Consider the following 18917-nt stretch of genomic DNA (forward strand, 5'->3'; position numbering starts at 1 on the left):
AGTATTTGATTTCTTGTCAAATTTCTCTCTTTCACTCTCAAAACAACAGAAAATGGAAAACACAGTACTCTCTCTTTCACTCTCAAGACAACAGAAAATGGAAAACACAGTACGGATACAGAATTTTATATCAGAGATAAATTTATAAAATTTTAAGAGAAGACGAAACAATTTTTTTTTTAAATATATATATAAAATTTTTAAAATATATAATAGTTTTAAATTTTGAAGGGTGATTGTTCCATCTGCCGTTGAGTCCATCCCTGGCTGACAGCAAAAGGTTTAGAGACTAATTAGGGATTTTGTATTTTTGCAGCTTTAGCTTATTAATACTGATATATTTTTAGAAATGCCATTTCTTGTAAAATATTGCATCGAGTTCATATTTCATGTTATTCTAGAAAATATGAAGATGTACAAAGAAACCTAAAGTACATATAGAAGTGAAACAATCTCACTATACATTCATCATAAGGCCAACCACAACTAGCTAACTTTAATGCTGCGTTTATCGTTACGCATTCTTTGTATCTTAATGGAAAAAGATCGGATTGTTGATTTGTATTTTTAAGAGAATAGTACTGTTACTATGGCATATGTATTTTGAGATTAACAGCCCTCGAAGTCTCTAACTGAGAAAGAAGAACTCTTCTCGGGCATGTTTCCAGCATGTCGTAGCCCTAGGGTGAGTGAGACATCACCAGTCGTGGTCCCCAACCTTATGAATGTCGAACCAATGTCAGTGGCATTAGCAGGGGTGGTGGTGGTGGTCCCGTAACCGGCTGAAACAATTCTGCCACCATGGGAAGTAATAATAGTGGTGTTGTGGTGGGTTGCTTGGTTTTCCGAGAAGCGTTGCCTATTTATTCCAACGAGTGAAGGGTCGTTTTCCATGGCATTGATTTCGGATCTTTTGCCTCCTGCTGCTAGTGGCGGAGCTGACGGCGTTGTTGCGGCAGTTGTCGAAGGCGTCGATTTCTGTGCATTGTTGCTGTTGTGGCTCTCATTATTATTTTCATCCTCTTCTTTAATCTCTTGTTGGTACATATCTTCCACCATGGGTTTCCACAACCGAACCCTGGCATTTATGAACCAATTTGAAACCTGCAAATTACGCAAAACATTGATTTTATATTCTCATTAAATCCCAGGGTTAGCTTTGTTGTTAGCTATGTTTTGCCTCGATAATGTCTGTTTCTTGTAGGAACCTCCAAGAAATCTTGTAGGAACCTCCAAGAAATCTTGAGCACTGTCCCAGAGCAGGCATGGTTATTGAGGTAGGGAAGCACTCCATTTATTACAGAGTTATAAATTACAGAAAACGTAGGACCAGAATTAGATGTTTGTCTTTCCTAGCATATATGTATACTTTGCAGGCGATGTCAGCCATATATATTTCCATTTTGGATTTCATGCAATGTCTATATAACAGTTTAAACGAGTAATTAAACTTAACTAACATAAGTGGTAATTGTAAGTAAAAAGGTAGATAAAAAAATAAAAAAAATATAACTATGGTGCTAGTAAAACATGCAGCTAAAAAACATTACTGCTATTTACTTTGGGGATTTATCGTGTTGTTGCAAGGGTAAAGGAGAGAGAGACAGAAAAAAGAAAAGCTGCAAACTTTTTCATGTCTAATCGTTTCTGTACTTTCTCTCTGCATGCCCTTTAAATATATAATAATTATAACCTGCTAGGTTCCATCTATTTCAGAAATCAGAACTATGTCGCATCATATATAATTATATCAAAACAGTTAACAAAATCGGAGAAATCAAACCCTAATCCATGCAAGTTCTACTGAACCTACTGATGGTTCCCTTCCTATGGTTTTACTTCTCTTGTCTTAGTTCTTACCAGTTACCATTGAGTTTTGGGTTTTTCTTTTTGTATTAATGCAAGATATCATGTTATGCCAAAATAAGCACACAAATATATAATATGTATTAATGAATTTACGAGAAGAGCCAACCTGATTTTTCGATAAACCAGTCTGTCGAGACAACAGAAGCTTATCAGCATCGCTTGGGTACCTGAGAAAGAGACCAGAAAATGACATCAGAGTCACTGCCCAAAAAACCTCATAAACAGCTACCCCATCTTTCATTTACACCCTTAGATGTGATTGAAGCCTTTCCCTGCACGGGCGTGAGAATCTAAGAGAAGGAAACATCATCAGCAACAACACTTCTTCGTTTTCTCTTCAGCTACTTTCAGAATAACAACAAAAGAAAAAAGAAAAGTTTGTTTGGGTATGTTCATGAACTATGACGATTTGATGCAGTGGAAGAGAAGCTGGAGAGAGAGAAAAAAGGATCTGTTATGTCAATAAGGACTGTCATCTCCGTGGAATTATCCTTGGATAAAGTGGCTTTTTAATATTAACTAATTTCTGGGTCTGCTAGTGCCAAAGTAAAGCTATATGTACATATAATGTAATCAGAAGGAAAAAAAGCTGAGGGAAATTAAAAAGGTCTCTAGCCAGCTTTTTGGCAACATCCAGGGAGAGTCTGTATTATTGTTTATCTCTATACATTAATCAGCAACTGACACAAAGGAGAAAAAGAACTTGGATTTTGTGAACTAATAAAGTATCATTTATGTCACATATATACTAATTTATGACAGATTTTATTTCAAGTTCCAGCTTTTTAGATGCAGATTTCTAGTGTTACAGTAGTATAAGATAATAATATAGGCAAAAGCAAAGGCAAACACGTACGGGTGAAGAAAATGCTCGAAAAGCCAAGCTCTCAAAATGTTGACAGAACGTTCAGGCAATCCCCTTTGCGGTCTCCAAGCTTCGTGTTCCATCATCCCCATTTGATGGGACATTCTCTGTTGTCTTAAGCTGTGCTCTAACACCTTTAACCTCGGTGTCTCTCCTTTTGTTATGCCGGAGTTTCCAGCTGCATCTTTCTCTCCTAGTACCTCACAGCTATGCTGCAACTGTGCCAATATCGCATCTTTCAAACACTTGAAATGCCTCGACATCGCCTTCTTAGCAAGTGCGGTATAAGGCAGTGCTGCCCTGAAACCCATCACCAGATCAAATGAGTTCACCACCGTTTGCATTTGTTTACAGTAATGGTTGTATCTCCGGTCCACCTGCGAATCAATGACGTGATTTGGCATGGCTAGGTTAAGGAACCCTCAAAAAGAAATCAATGCATGAATCCAAAGCTTCCAATACAGTGAAATAATTGTTAAATGGAAAGTGTGGGGAGAAAAAATGAATATCCTTCAGCCAATTGATGGGGCTTGTGTGAGTAAACAAGAGACAAGCAGTATAAGAAAATTAAAGGAAAAGGAAAGAACAACTGCTTTCCCCATAGTCAACCAAGTTATAATATTAATGCCTTTTCCTGCAATTTTATTATTATGATTTATGACACGTTTATTAGGATTGCCAACAAGTTAAATGATTTTTAAATTCTTACCAATAAACCTTAGTCGACTAAGTGGTTGTATGTTTACTTCATAATGATTAAGGGTTAAATGATTCAAATGTTGAATGATTCAGAAGCTCTGTATGAATTAGCTCTGAATGTAACATGTTGTTTGATAATGGCTCTGAATAATTCAGAATGTACTTCTGTGCTGAATCAATCAGCACTATTTTACTGAATCAGTCAACACTTAATCATTTAGAGGTACGAAACAACACGTTGAATGCCAAACTATTCAGCATTCAGCGCTGAATAGTTTCATTAAGAGACAAACAAACAATCCCTAAGTACTTTAACACCCACAAATAATATCAAACTCTACCAAATAGACCTATGGACTATGGAGTCTTATTGCACCAGCCGGCTTTGTTGTGTATATGGGTTCTTCTCATGGTTTTTAGAATTGGACCGGTCAGCGAATCGGCCGTGCTATCGGTTTACTGGTTTAACCTGTTGAATCGGTCGTAAGAACCGGACGACGTCATAATTATTTAAAAAAATAAATAAAAATACCAAAAAACATTTAATAAAAAATAAAAAAATTTAGGTTGAACCGGTTCACGGTCCGATCCGGTTTGAACGGTTCAAAGCCGGTTCAAACGGTTCCTTACAGTTCACTAGAACCGATTCAACCGGAATAGAATGTATTGGATCAGACAGCGGTTCCCGATTGAACCGACCGATCCGGTCCGATTTTCAAAACATTGTTTCTTCTATTTAAAAATGGCGGCCAGGAGATTCTTATTTGTGCTTGAAAGAATAAGAAAAAAGATTGGCTCTTTGACTCTTTGAAAGAGAGAGAAGATGAGAAAGAGAAAATAGATTACATGCCTCATCAAGCATGGATAAAAGTTTGACCTTCCTTCTTTGATGTTCATTTCTATCAACTGCTGATATAGGGAGACGATCTTTTGTTGATGAAGAAGAACCACCACCACCTCCGCCGCCTCCATTACTACCTGGATTAGAATTAGGGTTTGTGTTGATCATACCAAATTTGTTCTTCTTGAACTGGCCTCTTCCAACATTACAGAATTCTTCTAGCAACTCTTGAGCAGCTTTAACGTACTTTGAATTTCTCAACGCATTGACCGTTAACGAGGATCCGAACCCGACATGAACTTGATGGTTTTCCCCCGCTCCACCTTGCAAATGCAGTGGCTGATGATGATGACTGGCCAAGTTCTTGTACTGAAGTTGAGCAGCAGCGGAAGAGCCCCCTTCTTGATTATAGAACAGTAACCCACCATTTCTCATCCTCAATTCTTCAGCTTTGCCAACCTCCAAGTGTTGCAAAGAAGATGATAAAGAAAGTGAAAGGCCGCCTCCGATTTGACTTGAGTTGTTGAGTTGGGAACCAGCGTTATCTCCTTGATGCGCACTATCAGGAACCCAAACACTGCTTGAACCGAACGGCGCCCCTCCGGGACCCGAAACACTGAACACTTGAAGAGAAGTAGATGGATTTGGGAGTAACATGTGTAGAGTGTTAGAAGAAGTTGAAGGAGGAGATGACGATCTTGGCTGTGGATTCATCAAGAAAAGGTTCATGGCAGCTGCTGATTCGGCATTAATGCTTAGCAACGGTTGATGTTGCTGTTGAGCTGCTAAAGTATCACGGTTATCATGACTCTTTGATTCACCTACCAGTCCCAAACTCCCAACAACACCTTGCCTATTGTTAAACCACTCGTTGCTAGTATTACCCGGTGGCCTGTTTGCTCGATAATTAGGCTGTATATGTTGGTCTAATAACTCGGCCGAGGCGTTCACACCTGAAGGAAAGTTGAACATTTCTGATAACATACCATCGGCTTCATAAACAGGAAGAGCATTTGACGCTTCATCTTCGATCCCTACTACTGGTAGAGCTGGTGGCTCAAAGCCTTGAACTCTTAGTTTATCTCTGCGGATCTGCTGCGCCAAGTGCTGCTGCTGGTGGTGGTGGTGGTGGTGGCTCATGGCTGATCTCTCGAAGCCATTCGAGAAGCTGAAGATTCCAGCTGCTTGGTGGTAATCTTGGGACATAGAATTTGTTGAATGATTAGTCTTGGAGTGCTGAGAAATAATTGATGGGACGACTGGTGATGTAGCTATCCCCATATCGATATCTTCTTCTTCATGATCCTATAAACCCTTTGCTTATTTGATCTCCTTCTAGCAACCCTCATACTCTTCTTCCCTTCACCTTTTTTCTCTTCTGTTATGGATCGGTAACCCATAAACAAAAACGAATAAATACCCATATTGAAATTAGTGTTATTCATAATGAACAATACCAAATCATCAAACAAGAAGAAAGATACAAAAAGGGTCAAAAAGGAGATACAGTTCTAGTCACTAAGTGAAAGATATGAACTGGGGTTTTTCTGTAGATTATATATATACCATTTTCCATTTCATCTTTCATGTTTATACATAAATGAAGCGTATATAATTATAATATTTAAGCAGACCTTGTTAGAGTTGCAGAGTATATGTAAAGCTCTTAGACATCGTTTTCTCTTGCTGTGGCACTGCTAGCTTCTTCAATTCCCTCCTCCTTCTCTTTCTCACTCTTTATCTGTGTGTCGTCTCTTTCTTTCTTATTTACTCTGCGTTGCTCTTTGCAGTGGTGACTGTTTTAATTTTTTTTTCCTCCTTTTTATTCTCTCTTCCTTCGTTGAAAAGAGGAGATGAAATATACAAGGGAAAGAATTGAGGTAAAGGGAAACTGATCTCTCTTTCTCAATAAAACATGTAATAATAACCTTAGCTTTTCCCCTGCAGATGGAGAGAGAAGAAAGGGGGAAAAGGCCTTTGTTTCTAGAAAAATGATACTAGTATTTAATTAAAAATATATATTTTAACACTAAATAATATGATATCTAATGTCCAAAATATTCAAGTAATTATTAAAAATATTAATTATTTAATTTATTCTAAAGAGATTTTGATGAATTATTTAATTTATGTGGTTAGTGTATAAAATTTTGTACAGTATATATCTATGATGAGATAGGATAAAAGAAAATTTTTGATTCTACTAAAAGTCTTCAAATTATAGGATAAGTTCCTTTAAATTCTAAAATCTTGTAATTAAGTTTTTAAGTTTTTAATATTGTTTTAACTAAATTCTATTCTATTGTATATCTTAGATATTTGATGACATATGATAAATAATTATGTCACATGTTTTTATTTTTTGCTTTTGCTCCTGTATTTGTTTTTCTTTTACACTATTCTTTTTCTTTTCATTACTCTTTTATTCTTTTCGTGTTTTTAAATAAATATAAATATAAATGAATGGTGATTTATATTATAATTTAGGCATTTTTAAAATTATAGGTAATTATAAATTATTTATTTGTAGTAGTTTTTTGGAAAAAAAATATTCTCTTTATCTTTTTATATAAATAAATTATTATTATTTGATACGTAGTTTATATAAAATAAAATTTACACAAATAAATCCTAAAACCTCAAAACTTTAAACTTTAAACTCTAAAATTTAAATTTAAACTTTTAAACTCTAAACACCTAATTTCTAAACCTTAAATAGAATAAATTGTTATGTTTGGCTTGAAATTAAGTTGGCAAGTTAGAAATTTCATCTTGGTTGGTGACCAACTTATTGGAAAATTCATCTTGGTTGGTGGCTAACTTGTACACATTGGAAAATTCTTTGGTAGGTGGCCAACTTATTCTTTGGTCCATAAAATATTACGTTATTTATAAGTTTAGTCCTTAAAACTCAACTATAAATAGGCCTAAGTATTTTATTAGAAATCATCCCAAAACAAGTTCTCTCTTCCTCTTGTTTTCTTCATTCTCTCACTTTGGGAATTCTAAAGAATTCCATTTGTTGTAATATTTGTTGATAGTGAAGTTATCATCCGGTGTGGTGCCCGAGGAGTAGACGATATTCTCGTCGAACCTCGTAAAGTCAATTTTGAAACTACGTTCGTGTAGGAAATAACCATGTTTCCCCAATAATTGGCATCAGAGCTTCTGTTGAGGTTATCCTGGTGGTTCCGTTGCTGAAAAGATACAGTTCGTGATATTGAATATTGTTCGTGAGAATTAAAATGCCAAAATACGGATCAGTTGAGACATCAAGCTCTTCATCTTGACCGGTGAGGAGGGTGATGTCAAATGCAAATTTTTCGGTTGAGTTGTTCGATGGATCTGGTCATTTTGGCATGTGGCAAGGTGAAGTGTTAGACGCTTTATTCCAACAAGGTCTAGACATCACCATTAAGGAAGAAAAGCCCGAATATATAGAGGAGAAAGAATAAGGAACAATCAATCGTTTGGAGTGCAACACGATTCGATATTTTCTTTCCAGGGAACAAAAATATAGCTACAAGAACGAGACTTCTGCAAGTAAAATGTGGAAAGCATTGGAGGAAAAATTCCTAAAGAAAAGCTCTCAGAATCGTCTCTACATGAAGAAAAGATTGTTCAGATTTGATTATCAACCAGGCACCAGTATGAATGAACATATCACTGCGTTCAATGAGCTAGTGGCAGACTTATTGGGCATGAATGAAACCTTCAAAGATGAAGATTTGGCCTTGATGTTTTTGTCATCTCTTCTAGATGAATTTGAGCACCTTGAGACAACGTTACTTCATGGTAAGGATAATGTTACCCTTAAAGATGTAACTGGTGCTTTGTATAGTTATGAGCTTAGGAAGAAAACGAAGAAGGAGAGCAAGAACGAAGTAGCGAAGGCCATGGTGGCAAGAGGTCGCTCGAAAAGTCAAATGTCAAAAGTGGAGAGGGAGATCAAACTCGAAGTCCAGACTGGGAAAAGATGAATGTGCCTTTTGTCATGAGAAAAGCCATTAAAAGAAAGATTGTCCGATGTTGAAGAAGAAAGGAAAAAATGCTCAAGATGCATGTGTTGCAGAGCATGATGTAAATGACTCTGACATATCATTGGTTACTTCATCAACAAAATTTCATTCAGATGAATGAATATTAGATTCGGGTTGTACCTATCATATGTCCCCTAATCGGGAGTGGTTCTCCGATTTAGTAGGACTAAATGCATGAGTTATTTATATGGGCAATGACAATGCCTGTAAAACTGTTGGGATAGGTTCAATTTGATTGAATAATCAAGATGGATCAACCAGAGTTCTGACTCATGTCCTATACATGCCCAGTTTGAAGAAAAATCGTTGGGAGCCTTGGAATCTAAAGGTTCAGTAGTCACTATGAGAGATGGAGTTTTAAAAGTCACATATGGCACACTAGTGATGATGAAAGGCATCAGGAAAAATAATTTGTATTACTACCAAGGTAGTACAATTATTGGAGCAGTTACAGCAGCTTCCGGAGGTGATGATTTGGACGCAACCCAGTTGTGGCATATGCAGTTGGGATATGCTGGAGAGAAATCCTTGCAAATTCTGGCAAAGAAAGGATTGTTGAAAGGTGCAAAGGCTTGCAAATTGAACTTTTGCGAGTATTGTGTTCTGGGAAAGCAGAAGAGAGTGAAGTTTGACACCATTATATATAATACAAAAGGTATTGTGGATTATATTCACTCAGATGTATGGGGTCCTTCAAAGACATCGATTTTGGGAGTAAACCATTATTTTGTAACTTTAATAGATGACTTTTCTAGAAGAGTTTGGGTGTATCCGATGAAGTGCTTCGAATTTTCATGAAATGAAAAAATATGATCGAGAACCAGACTGATAGAAAGATCAAACGTCTTAGGACGAACAATGAAGGGGAATATAAAAATGACCCATTCTTTGACGTTTGCCATGAGTATGGTATTGTTCGACACTTCACTGTTAGAAATACACCACAACATAATGGGGTGGCATAACATATGAATCAAACACTATTGGAGAAAGTTTGATGTATGTTGTCTAATGCTGGGTTAGACAAGACATTTTGGGCTGAGGCTGTGACATATGCTGGCTATCTCATCAATAGTCTACCGTCATCAGCGATAGGAGGAAAAACACCATTGGAGGTATGGTCTGGAAAACCTGCTACTGATTATAATTTCTTACATGTATTTGGATCCACTGCTTATTATCATGTGAAGGAATCCAAGCTTGATCCGAGAGCAAAGAAGATTCTCTTTATGGGAATCACCCATGGAGTGAAGGGATTCCGCCTTTGGTGTTTACACACCAAGAAAATAATTTGTAGCAGAGATGTTACCTTTGATGAAATTGCACTAGTAAAGAAGGTAACAAATGAAGTTGTCCAGACAAGTAGTACTCCGCAGCAGGTGGAGCATACTCCAAAACATGTAGAGTTTCAGTAGACGATGATCCCAGAAGTTGATGTAGTTGATTCTTCAACTCCAATAGAAGAATCAGAAGATGAAGATGTTCAAGCCCAAGAACCATTAGAGACACCAGAACCACTTGCAGTTACAAGGCCAATGAGAGAAATTCGTAGACCTACTCGATTTGTTGATATGGTGGCCTATGCTCTTCCAGTTGTTGATGATGATATAACTATCACTTACCGAGAAGCAATACAAAGCTTGGAAAGTGATAAGTGGAAAAGTGTCATGGATGAAGAAATGCAATCTCTCCAAAAGAACAACACTTGGAAACTGTATCAATTACCGAAATGTAAAAGAGCAATTGGATGCAAATGGGTATTTGCAAAGAAAGATGGATCTCGTAGCAAGAAAAATGTTCGCTACAAGGCACGATTGGTAGCTAAAGGCTACGCTCAAAAGGAGGGAATCGACTATAATGAACTATTTTCCCCTGTTGTGAAGCATTCTTCCATTAGAATATTATTGGCCTTGGTAGCACAGTTGAATTTAGAGCTAGCTCAACTTGATGTAAATACGGCTTTCTTGCACGGCGATTTAGAAGAGGAGATCTATATGACTCATCTAGAAGGATACAAAGATGGTGGTTGTGAGAAATGGGTTTGTAAACTGAAAAAATCGCTATATGGATTGAAGCAATCTCCGAGGCAGTGGTGCAAGCGATTTGATAGCTTTATGAGGAGGCAAAAGTACACTAGAAGAAAATATGATCATTGTGTGTATTTGCAAAAGCTCAAAGATGGATCTTTCATTTATCTTCTCTTGTACGTTGACGATATGTTGATCGCTTCGAAGAGTTAAAAGGAGATAGACAAATTAAAGGCTCAGTTGAATCAAGAGTTTGAGATGAAAGATCTAGGTGAGGCCAAGAAGATTATTGGTATGGAGATAAGCAGAGATAGACAGATAGAGAAGCTTTGTTTAACACATAAGCAATATCTGAGAAATGTATTACAATGTTTTGGCATGAATGAAAATACCAAACATGTAAGTATCCCACTGGCTTCTCATTTGAAACTTAGTTCTCAATTATCTCCTAAAACTAACAAAGAACGAGAGTATATTACAAAAGTTCCATATGCTAATGCAGTTGGGAGCTTGATGTATGCAATGGTGTGTACGCGTCCTGATATTTTACAAGCAGTTGGAGTTGTGAGCAGGTACATGCATGATCCTGGAGAAGAACATTGGCAAGATATGAAATGGATTCTACAGTATCTCCAACAACCGTGGATGTTGGTTTAGTTTTTGAACAGGACGAAGTTGGTCAGTATGTGGTTGGATATGTTGATTCCGACTATGCTGGTGATTTGGATAAGCGCCGATCAACTACTAGGTATTTGTTTACTCTTGCTAAAGCCCCAGTAAGTTAGAAGTCTACTTTGCAATCTACGGTGGCTTTGTCTATTACAGAGGCAGAATACATGGCAGTTACAGAAGTTGTGAAGGAAGCAATTTGGCTTAACGGGTTGATGGAAGACTTGAGAGTTGTTCAAAGTCACATTAATCTCTATTGTGACAGTCAGAGCGCTATTCACTTAGCGAAAAATCAAGTATACCATTCAAGGACTAAGCATATCGACGTGAGGTATCACTTTGTGCGAAAGATCTTTGAAGAAGGAAATATTCTACTTCAGAAAATTGCGACATCAGAAAATCCTGCAGATATGATGACCAAGGTGGTAACAGTAATCAAGTTCAATCATTGTTTGAACTTGATTAACATCCTAAAAGTTTAAGCACCTTCGGGTGTATGGCGCTTGTGAGCGTAATTAGAGGCACTACATTAAAAGAGTTTCATCAAATTTGGGGAGTTGAAGAAGTTGAGTAGGCTTGGTAATTTCAAGTCAAGGTGGAGATTTGTTATTTTTGTCTTGAAATTAAGTTGGCAAGTTGGAAATTTCATCTTGGTTTGTGGCCAACTTATTAGAAAATTCATCTTGGTTTGTGGCTAACTTGTACACATTGGAAAATTCTTTGGTAGGTGGCCAACTTATTTTTCATCTTTGGTCCATAAAATATTAGGTTATTTATAAGTTTAGCCCTTAAAACTCAACTATAAATAGGCCTAAGTATTTCATTAGAAATCATCCCAAAACAAGTTCTCTTTTCCTCTTGTTTTCTTCATTCTCTCACTTTGGGAATTCTAAAGAATTCAATTTGTTGTAATATTTGTTGATAGTGAAGTTATCATCCAGTGTGGTGCCCGAGGAGTAGACGATATTCTCGTCGAACCTCGTAAAGTCAATTTTGAAACTACGTTCGTGTGGGAAATAACCCTGTTTTCCCAACATAAATAATATTAAAAACAAACAAATTTATATAAACTAAAATTTAAACAACCTATATATGCTCCTCAAAATAAATAATGTCAATATATAGTTATCTCAATGGCAAGTTTAAATTACGGAAATAAATACATTAAATAATCATTATACATATTTATGTAATTAAAATTTTATATCATATATAAATCTTAAATTTTATATCATATCAATGGTAAGTTATCTCAAAACGACGTAAAGATACTATTAAGAAATAAGAAGTCTCTCTTAATTCACGTGATTTGCATACAATAAAACTACTTACATTAAAATGTGGATATTAGAATAGAATTGTCAATTGAATACAACAGATCAAATGATGGTTGAAAATTAAAATTAAAATTAAAATTAATAAAATTTAACAATAGATTACATGATGATTGAATAAATTGGATGTTTAAATATTGAAATTTAATGAAAAATATTTTAATTATTTTTTAATGATAGTAACTAAGATGACACTTAAATATATAAAACATCTTTTTATTAATTTTGATAAAAAATATTATTTACTAAAAAATAGAAAGCTAAAAATTATTTTCATTAGTTTTATTATCTATAAATATTATTTAATCTACAAAAAATCTGAATTAAGTCCAAAACGTAATTTATACAGTTTAAACAATCAAAAACGTAACAAACAGTGAAATGTTAATACTAAAGTAAAGGGAACTTGAAATTTGGATAATTTGTTCCATACATGTTAGAGTAACAATCCATTGAAATGGATGTTTCCAGTTGCATGTTCCATGATGAAGCTAATTTATTACATACTATCAAACAATCACATATAGTGATGGATCAATAGCTGTTAAAAATACGATTGTGCTCTCTAAATTTTTTAATTTTTAGTGTAATATCTATTTTTTCTTTGTATTTTTTATTTATGATTTGGTTTCATTTCCTCTCAGATTTTATAATTTGATATTTTTAAATTCTTAATATAATTTATCAAATTTATATAGCCAGACATGAAATCATGTTTCCGTCCATGACCATGTATTCGAGCCAACATGAAATTTATCAATGTGCTTTTACTTGGTTGAATTCATTAACTACAGTTAGGTGCATGCAATAGTGTTAGCCAGGTTGAGTTTTTGTCTTTCAGCTGGACAGAGATTTAGGGAGACTGCATTCATTTTCATGCAAACTGCTGCGAAAAATGGACCAAAAACACATGCCATCTTGATTAGCCAATACAGGATAGAAAAACTCACTATTTTCCATGCTGAAAAGACCCTAGGTTAGCATTTTTCCAGCGGGAAAAATAAGAGGAAAGTTGTATATAAATCTCACATATCCAGAAGCAGCTGCCTAGATTAAAACGTATTCATGATTATCTCATTCGTTTTCGATGTTGAAATTCCACAACGTGCAGAGAGACGCATCATTGTCATTGACGACGATACCTCTGCAAGAAACAGACAGATGCAACAGTCGAAGGAAAACACATGATGATTTTCTGCACTCACATGTTTACATTATTGTTGATGATTAATTCTCTGAGAAAACACTTGTGAAGTGTTTTTGAGAAGTTGATGGTTGAGAAGATCCAGTACATGATAAGACACAGATAGTTGTATGTTCTTTCCGGTTAATTAATCAAATTTCATGTACGATTATACCAGCTACTAGTAATACATGCATCTAATACATTAATGAACAATAAAATCTATTTGTCACACAACATGTACTATATTATATATATAATATTTTTTATTCATATCGTAGATGCAATAAAATTTATTATCTATAAACTTTGTTCTATTATCTCAACTTGTACAACTAGTGCAGGAATAATAAATTAACTTTGTTTGAGTCTTCGTAAATTGATTAATTAAGATTATTTTTGGCTTATACTACGAATAATTACTTAAAGTATATTATTTTTATTTTTTAAAATATCTAAAGTATTTTTTTTTACCAAAGTAAGTACCTAAAGTTATAATTTTTTTTATCAAAATAAGAACATAAAGTATTTAATTTTTTTATCTAAATTCTAAAAAATTGACACATGACATTGTTTAAAGAATCTTCAGGTACTTAGATGAAAAAGTTGAATACTTTAGAAGTCTATTTTGACAAAAAAATACTTTAAGTACCTATTTTGATCAAAATGATAACTTTAGATATTTATTTTAACAAAAAATTACTTTAAATACGTAAAAGAAAAAATAATATACTTTAGATGCTTTAGTGACTTTAATAACTAAAGTGTTAAATTACCTATATACTATAATAATGACCCACGATTTAAATTGAAACTTAATAGTGTGTCATTATAGATTACTTTTATTTAATTCACTTTTTTAAATAACTCGTTATTATAATTAAAATTATATATAAAATGTCAATAAATATTAGACGTAGTAATAAGACACGTCATATTTTTTAGAAAGATAATGTTAAAGTTTAAATATAGCTGATAAAACAAAAATGAAAAAAATATATAGGTAGATAAAATTGGGGGAAAAATTAGGAAAAAGGAGAAGCATCTTAAAAACAGAGGTGATGAGTGTTTGGAATATGGGATGGCATTGCCTTATTGAGGATGGCCCCATAAATGAAAACGACCCCAAATTATTGAAAGCATAGCACTTCTGATAAGTAACTTACTAGAAAACTGTATCATGTCTGTGATGTGGTCCGATATCCCTCATAAATTGGCACGGCCGAGCCCAAGTGGGAGCTGTGGTCCATGCACACATCAAAGTGTTTGAAAACAAAACGTGTCAGATAAAGAGTGGTGATCCATTTTTGTTGATTATTTGGATTCCAAGCTGCAAAGTTATAATTTTCAAGGCCAAAAACCAATACATGTAAGTGTGCAAAATTATCCGACCCGGTTGACCCGATCCACCGACCCGGAACTAAAAAAATCGGGTAATTCTCTAAAAAAAATTATTCGGCCGGGTCGGGTACCCGGCCCGACATTTCCCGGGTCGGGCCCGGGTCATAAAATCTAGTTTTTCCGGGTACCCGAGTACCCGGTTAGTTTTTATTTTTTTTTATTTTTTATATATAATTATATAAAATATAATGAATTATTTATATTATGAATTATTATATTTTGTATTTCGAACTTTTAAATTTTATGTTCGGATATTAGAGTATGTAATTTGAAGTTTCGAACATTTAAATTTGTGTATATTTTTTTAAAATTAATAATTTAAAAATGAAAAATAAAAAAAATCGGGTAGCGGGTACCCGACTACCGGGTACCCGCAAAATCCGGATACCCGATTACCGGGTACCCGTAACATCCGGGTCGGGACACGGGCCGAGAAATCGCCGACCCGGAAGTTTCGGGTACCCGAAAATCGGGTACCCGAAAATCCGGATACCCGGATTTGCACACCCCTACATGTACTAATATAAGATTCGTTAATTTAGTGAGCGATTAAAAATATTTATATTATCTTATTTATATCAGTATTAATTTTAATATATATTTTAAAATGAGTGTAAATGTTTCTCCACTTATATACTTGTTAACAAATAAATAAATAAATATGTTAGTGTGGGATTATGGTTGATGATTCATTTGATATTAGGAAGGGTTTCGAAAAAATGGTAACCTAAATAAACGGAATTGAGTCAAACTTTTTTTTTGTAAAAGTAAATTAATTGACAAGTAAAATAATTTATTTTAAACATAATAACACAAAATTTATTTGGGCTTAAAGTCTAAACATAAGCTCGAATCAAATTAAACTAGCCCAAACTCAACTCTTAATTTAACCCAACTCTTTTGTCAACCTCAACTATCAAAATTTTCAACTTTATATCAACCATTCTTAGGATGAGTATAGGATCGAATCCGACGGGTTTAGGGTTGGATTTTTTAAAAATATTTAGGGTTTGGATTTAAGGTGAAAAACATATGACCCGAGAAAAACATATAATTTTACTTTTATATTTAAGGATAATTACAATAATACCCCTTTATATATTAATTTTTTCAATTAAATCCTTATTTTTTTTGAATAAATTATTTTTTAATAAATATATTATTTTGGGTCAGATTCGAATAGAGTGAAGGATGTATATTTTTTGAGTGGGGTTCGGGTGGAGGTTGTATAATTTTCGGGTCGGTTGACCGAAAATCTGACCCGACCCTACTCATGCCCATCCCTAACCATTCTCCTAATTTGGACACACCTCCATCTAGAGATGGTAAACGAGTGGGGCAGGTGCGGATGTCCCTTTTCTTATCTCCATACCCACTTAATATTTTCGTATTCACCACACACCCACCATCCACAACGGGTAAAATTTTTAAATCCTCACTCGTCCACGCGATATATTCTCAAATACACCCCAACACCTTCTATCTAATTGGATACCCACCACCCATCCGTACTTACTTATACCTGTACATACCTGTCTGATAACAACCTCACATATTACATAAACAAAAAACATAAAACAAACCCATCACCTACTTACTATCCTAACAAGCGTAGTAAAATGTTTATACCTTAATATCTATACCCACTTCCCATTGTTTGTACATTTTGTGAACCAAGCACTCTCATCACAATATAATGTTTATACCCTAATATTTGGTTAAATTACAAGTCATGCCCTATAAAATCTTAAGATTCACATAATAGTATTTAAAATTATACATAAATTCAAAATGACCCAAAATTTATATGGTTAGTTAGTGGGTGGGCAGATGCTGGGCGGGTAAGGTCTCAAACCCACCACCTACCGACTACCCACGGCGGGTATGTCTTTCTGCATCCACACGTACCCATTACCTACTAAACTTATACTCATTCATCTCCAATTGGAGTGTATGCGGTGCGAAATCTACGGAATTGTACATATCTGCCATCCCTACCTCCCTCAATTACCCATATAATCTATTTCCACTAAATCAGACACGTCTCCACAAATATCATAATCAAAACTTACAATAAATTATTTAAGAAATAAGTTAATTTTATAGCTATTCAATAATCAAATTAAATTAAAACTAAATAGATTAGTTAAAATAAAATAATAAACACAATTTCTTCGGTTGTACCAAAAGCCAATAGATGTCTTCATAAAATATTTAAAATATACGTGAAATACGAATTAAACGATTTGAGTAGTTAAATAATTTATTATTAATTTTTTAAAATTTAATATTAAATAATTATAAATATTTAAACAGATACTATATTCTATTTTTCCAAATTTATCAACAGTATGTGTATAAAATGGAAAAGCGGTCGCCAAATCAGATGGCCTTTTCTGCATACGACCAAATCACAAACGTCAGATCCCAGTGTGGGGGCTGCCATCATTCTCTTCTAATCGCCATTATCTATACATATGTATACTTTTCAAGCATTTTTCAAGAAGGGTTTTAATTTAGGTTGAATTCTGTGGTTAGTACCTCTATTGTATATAAGTTACATATTTAATACTTATATTCTAATTTAATTAATTTTAGTCTTTATATTACAAAAAATTAAAATTTTAATTTTAACTTAAAAAAAACAGAGATGATACAATTAAATTATATGACTAAAAAGTTATCAAATTAAAAAGCATAAATTAAATATACAACTAACACATAATATAAAACCTAGTGATATAATTTACTTTAACAAATTTAAAAGTTACTATATAGATGAAGACCGAAATTTTAAAGGTTGAAAAATATTAAAACTAAAAATGACAAATTAAATTACATAGATTAAATTCATAATTTATGTATAATTCAAGTAGTATTGACAGAATTTAACCTTTACTTTTAAGTCAAACTTAATTACTTTTCATTTATATATAAAAAATATGTTTTTCTTTTTAAAAAATAGTATATTACGCATATATTAGTTAAACTTTTGCAATATATGGGGTTCCATCAATTCACAAAATCGAGTGTTGAACTTTTATATTTAGGCCATAATTGCAAAATTTGACTATTTGATGCACAATTCAATCAGCTCACGGACATGGAAGAGTAGCCCCAGGTGTTTCAATTTCATGAGAACGCAATCAAAGATTAGTAATACTATATTATATAAATTCTGACTGAACAGTCCTGTGGTTTTCAGTTGAAATAATGTATAATACTAATATTATTTAAATTTTATTAATTGGTATAAAATTGTCAAATCAATACAATGGACCAGTGAATGGGAGAGAAATCTGAAAAAGGGTGTGATGGTAATGATTCATTTATGAATATATGAGCAAAGCCAGGTGATGGGAATTGAAGTTGTTTTGGTTAGAAATGGTGGACAATCCTATGATTGTTTATCCCACCATTGTCCTCCACAACCTTTCCTCAGGGTGCATGAATTGCGGTTCCAATATAAATTTCTATATGTGCAATCGTATACATCGATTTTGATTCTAGTTTAAAATTTGAAATGCACTTTATTAAGTGAATTAGATAGTTAAAAAGAATGTTATTTAAAAAATAGATTTAAACAGTTACATTTACAAAGTGTGTTAGGAAAAAAAATAGACTCATTTAAGGTATTGGAAAAATTATTTGATGAGATAGGATGTTTATTATAGTGTCAAATGAAGATGCATGAACTACTTAACGTGTTTGAGATGACATTTGGAAGTCATGATGTCTTTTCTAGGCTGCATGCAGTCGAAACGCCAAATCTAATTGAGTAGTAATCCAAAAGGCGTTGAGTGGCCCAGATGTCTTCCTAACGATGACAAGTAGTTTGTATATCTTCTTACGAACACTGTTACAAAGAGCCTATCTCAACAAATAATTTCCCCCGAACCAATATTTTTCTTCTCATGTTATCTAAGAATTTTTGTCAATTTAAATATTAAAAAAACTGTAAAGGACTTGAATTTCAGATTTACGAAATA

The 18917-nt window shown here is 34.0% G+C and overlaps 1 protein-coding gene across 1 annotated transcript; it reads right to left on the reverse strand.

The window, feature by feature from the left end:
• Positions 1-376: 376 nt before the first annotated feature.
• Positions 377-6221, reverse strand: LOC120126997 (BEL1-like homeodomain protein 4). The gene is made up of 5 exons (XM_039145012.1): positions 5909-6221; positions 4284-5649; positions 2726-3111; positions 1976-2036; positions 377-1104 (listed from the first exon to the last, which is right to left on the reverse strand). The coding sequence occupies exons 2-5, from the start codon at positions 5553-5555 to the stop codon at positions 610-612; spliced, it is 2214 nt and encodes a 737-aa protein (XP_039000943.1). The 5' UTR covers positions 5556-5649; positions 5909-6221; the 3' UTR covers positions 377-609.
• Positions 6222-18917: the final 12696 nt, after the last annotated feature.

The sequence above is a fragment of the Hibiscus syriacus genome, unplaced genomic scaffold, assembly GCF_006381635.1.
Source record: "Hibiscus syriacus cultivar Baekdansim isolate YM2019G1 unplaced genomic scaffold, ASM638163v2 tig00110462_pilon, whole genome shotgun sequence".
Classification (NCBI taxonomy): Eukaryota; Viridiplantae; Streptophyta; class Magnoliopsida; order Malvales; family Malvaceae; genus Hibiscus; species Hibiscus syriacus.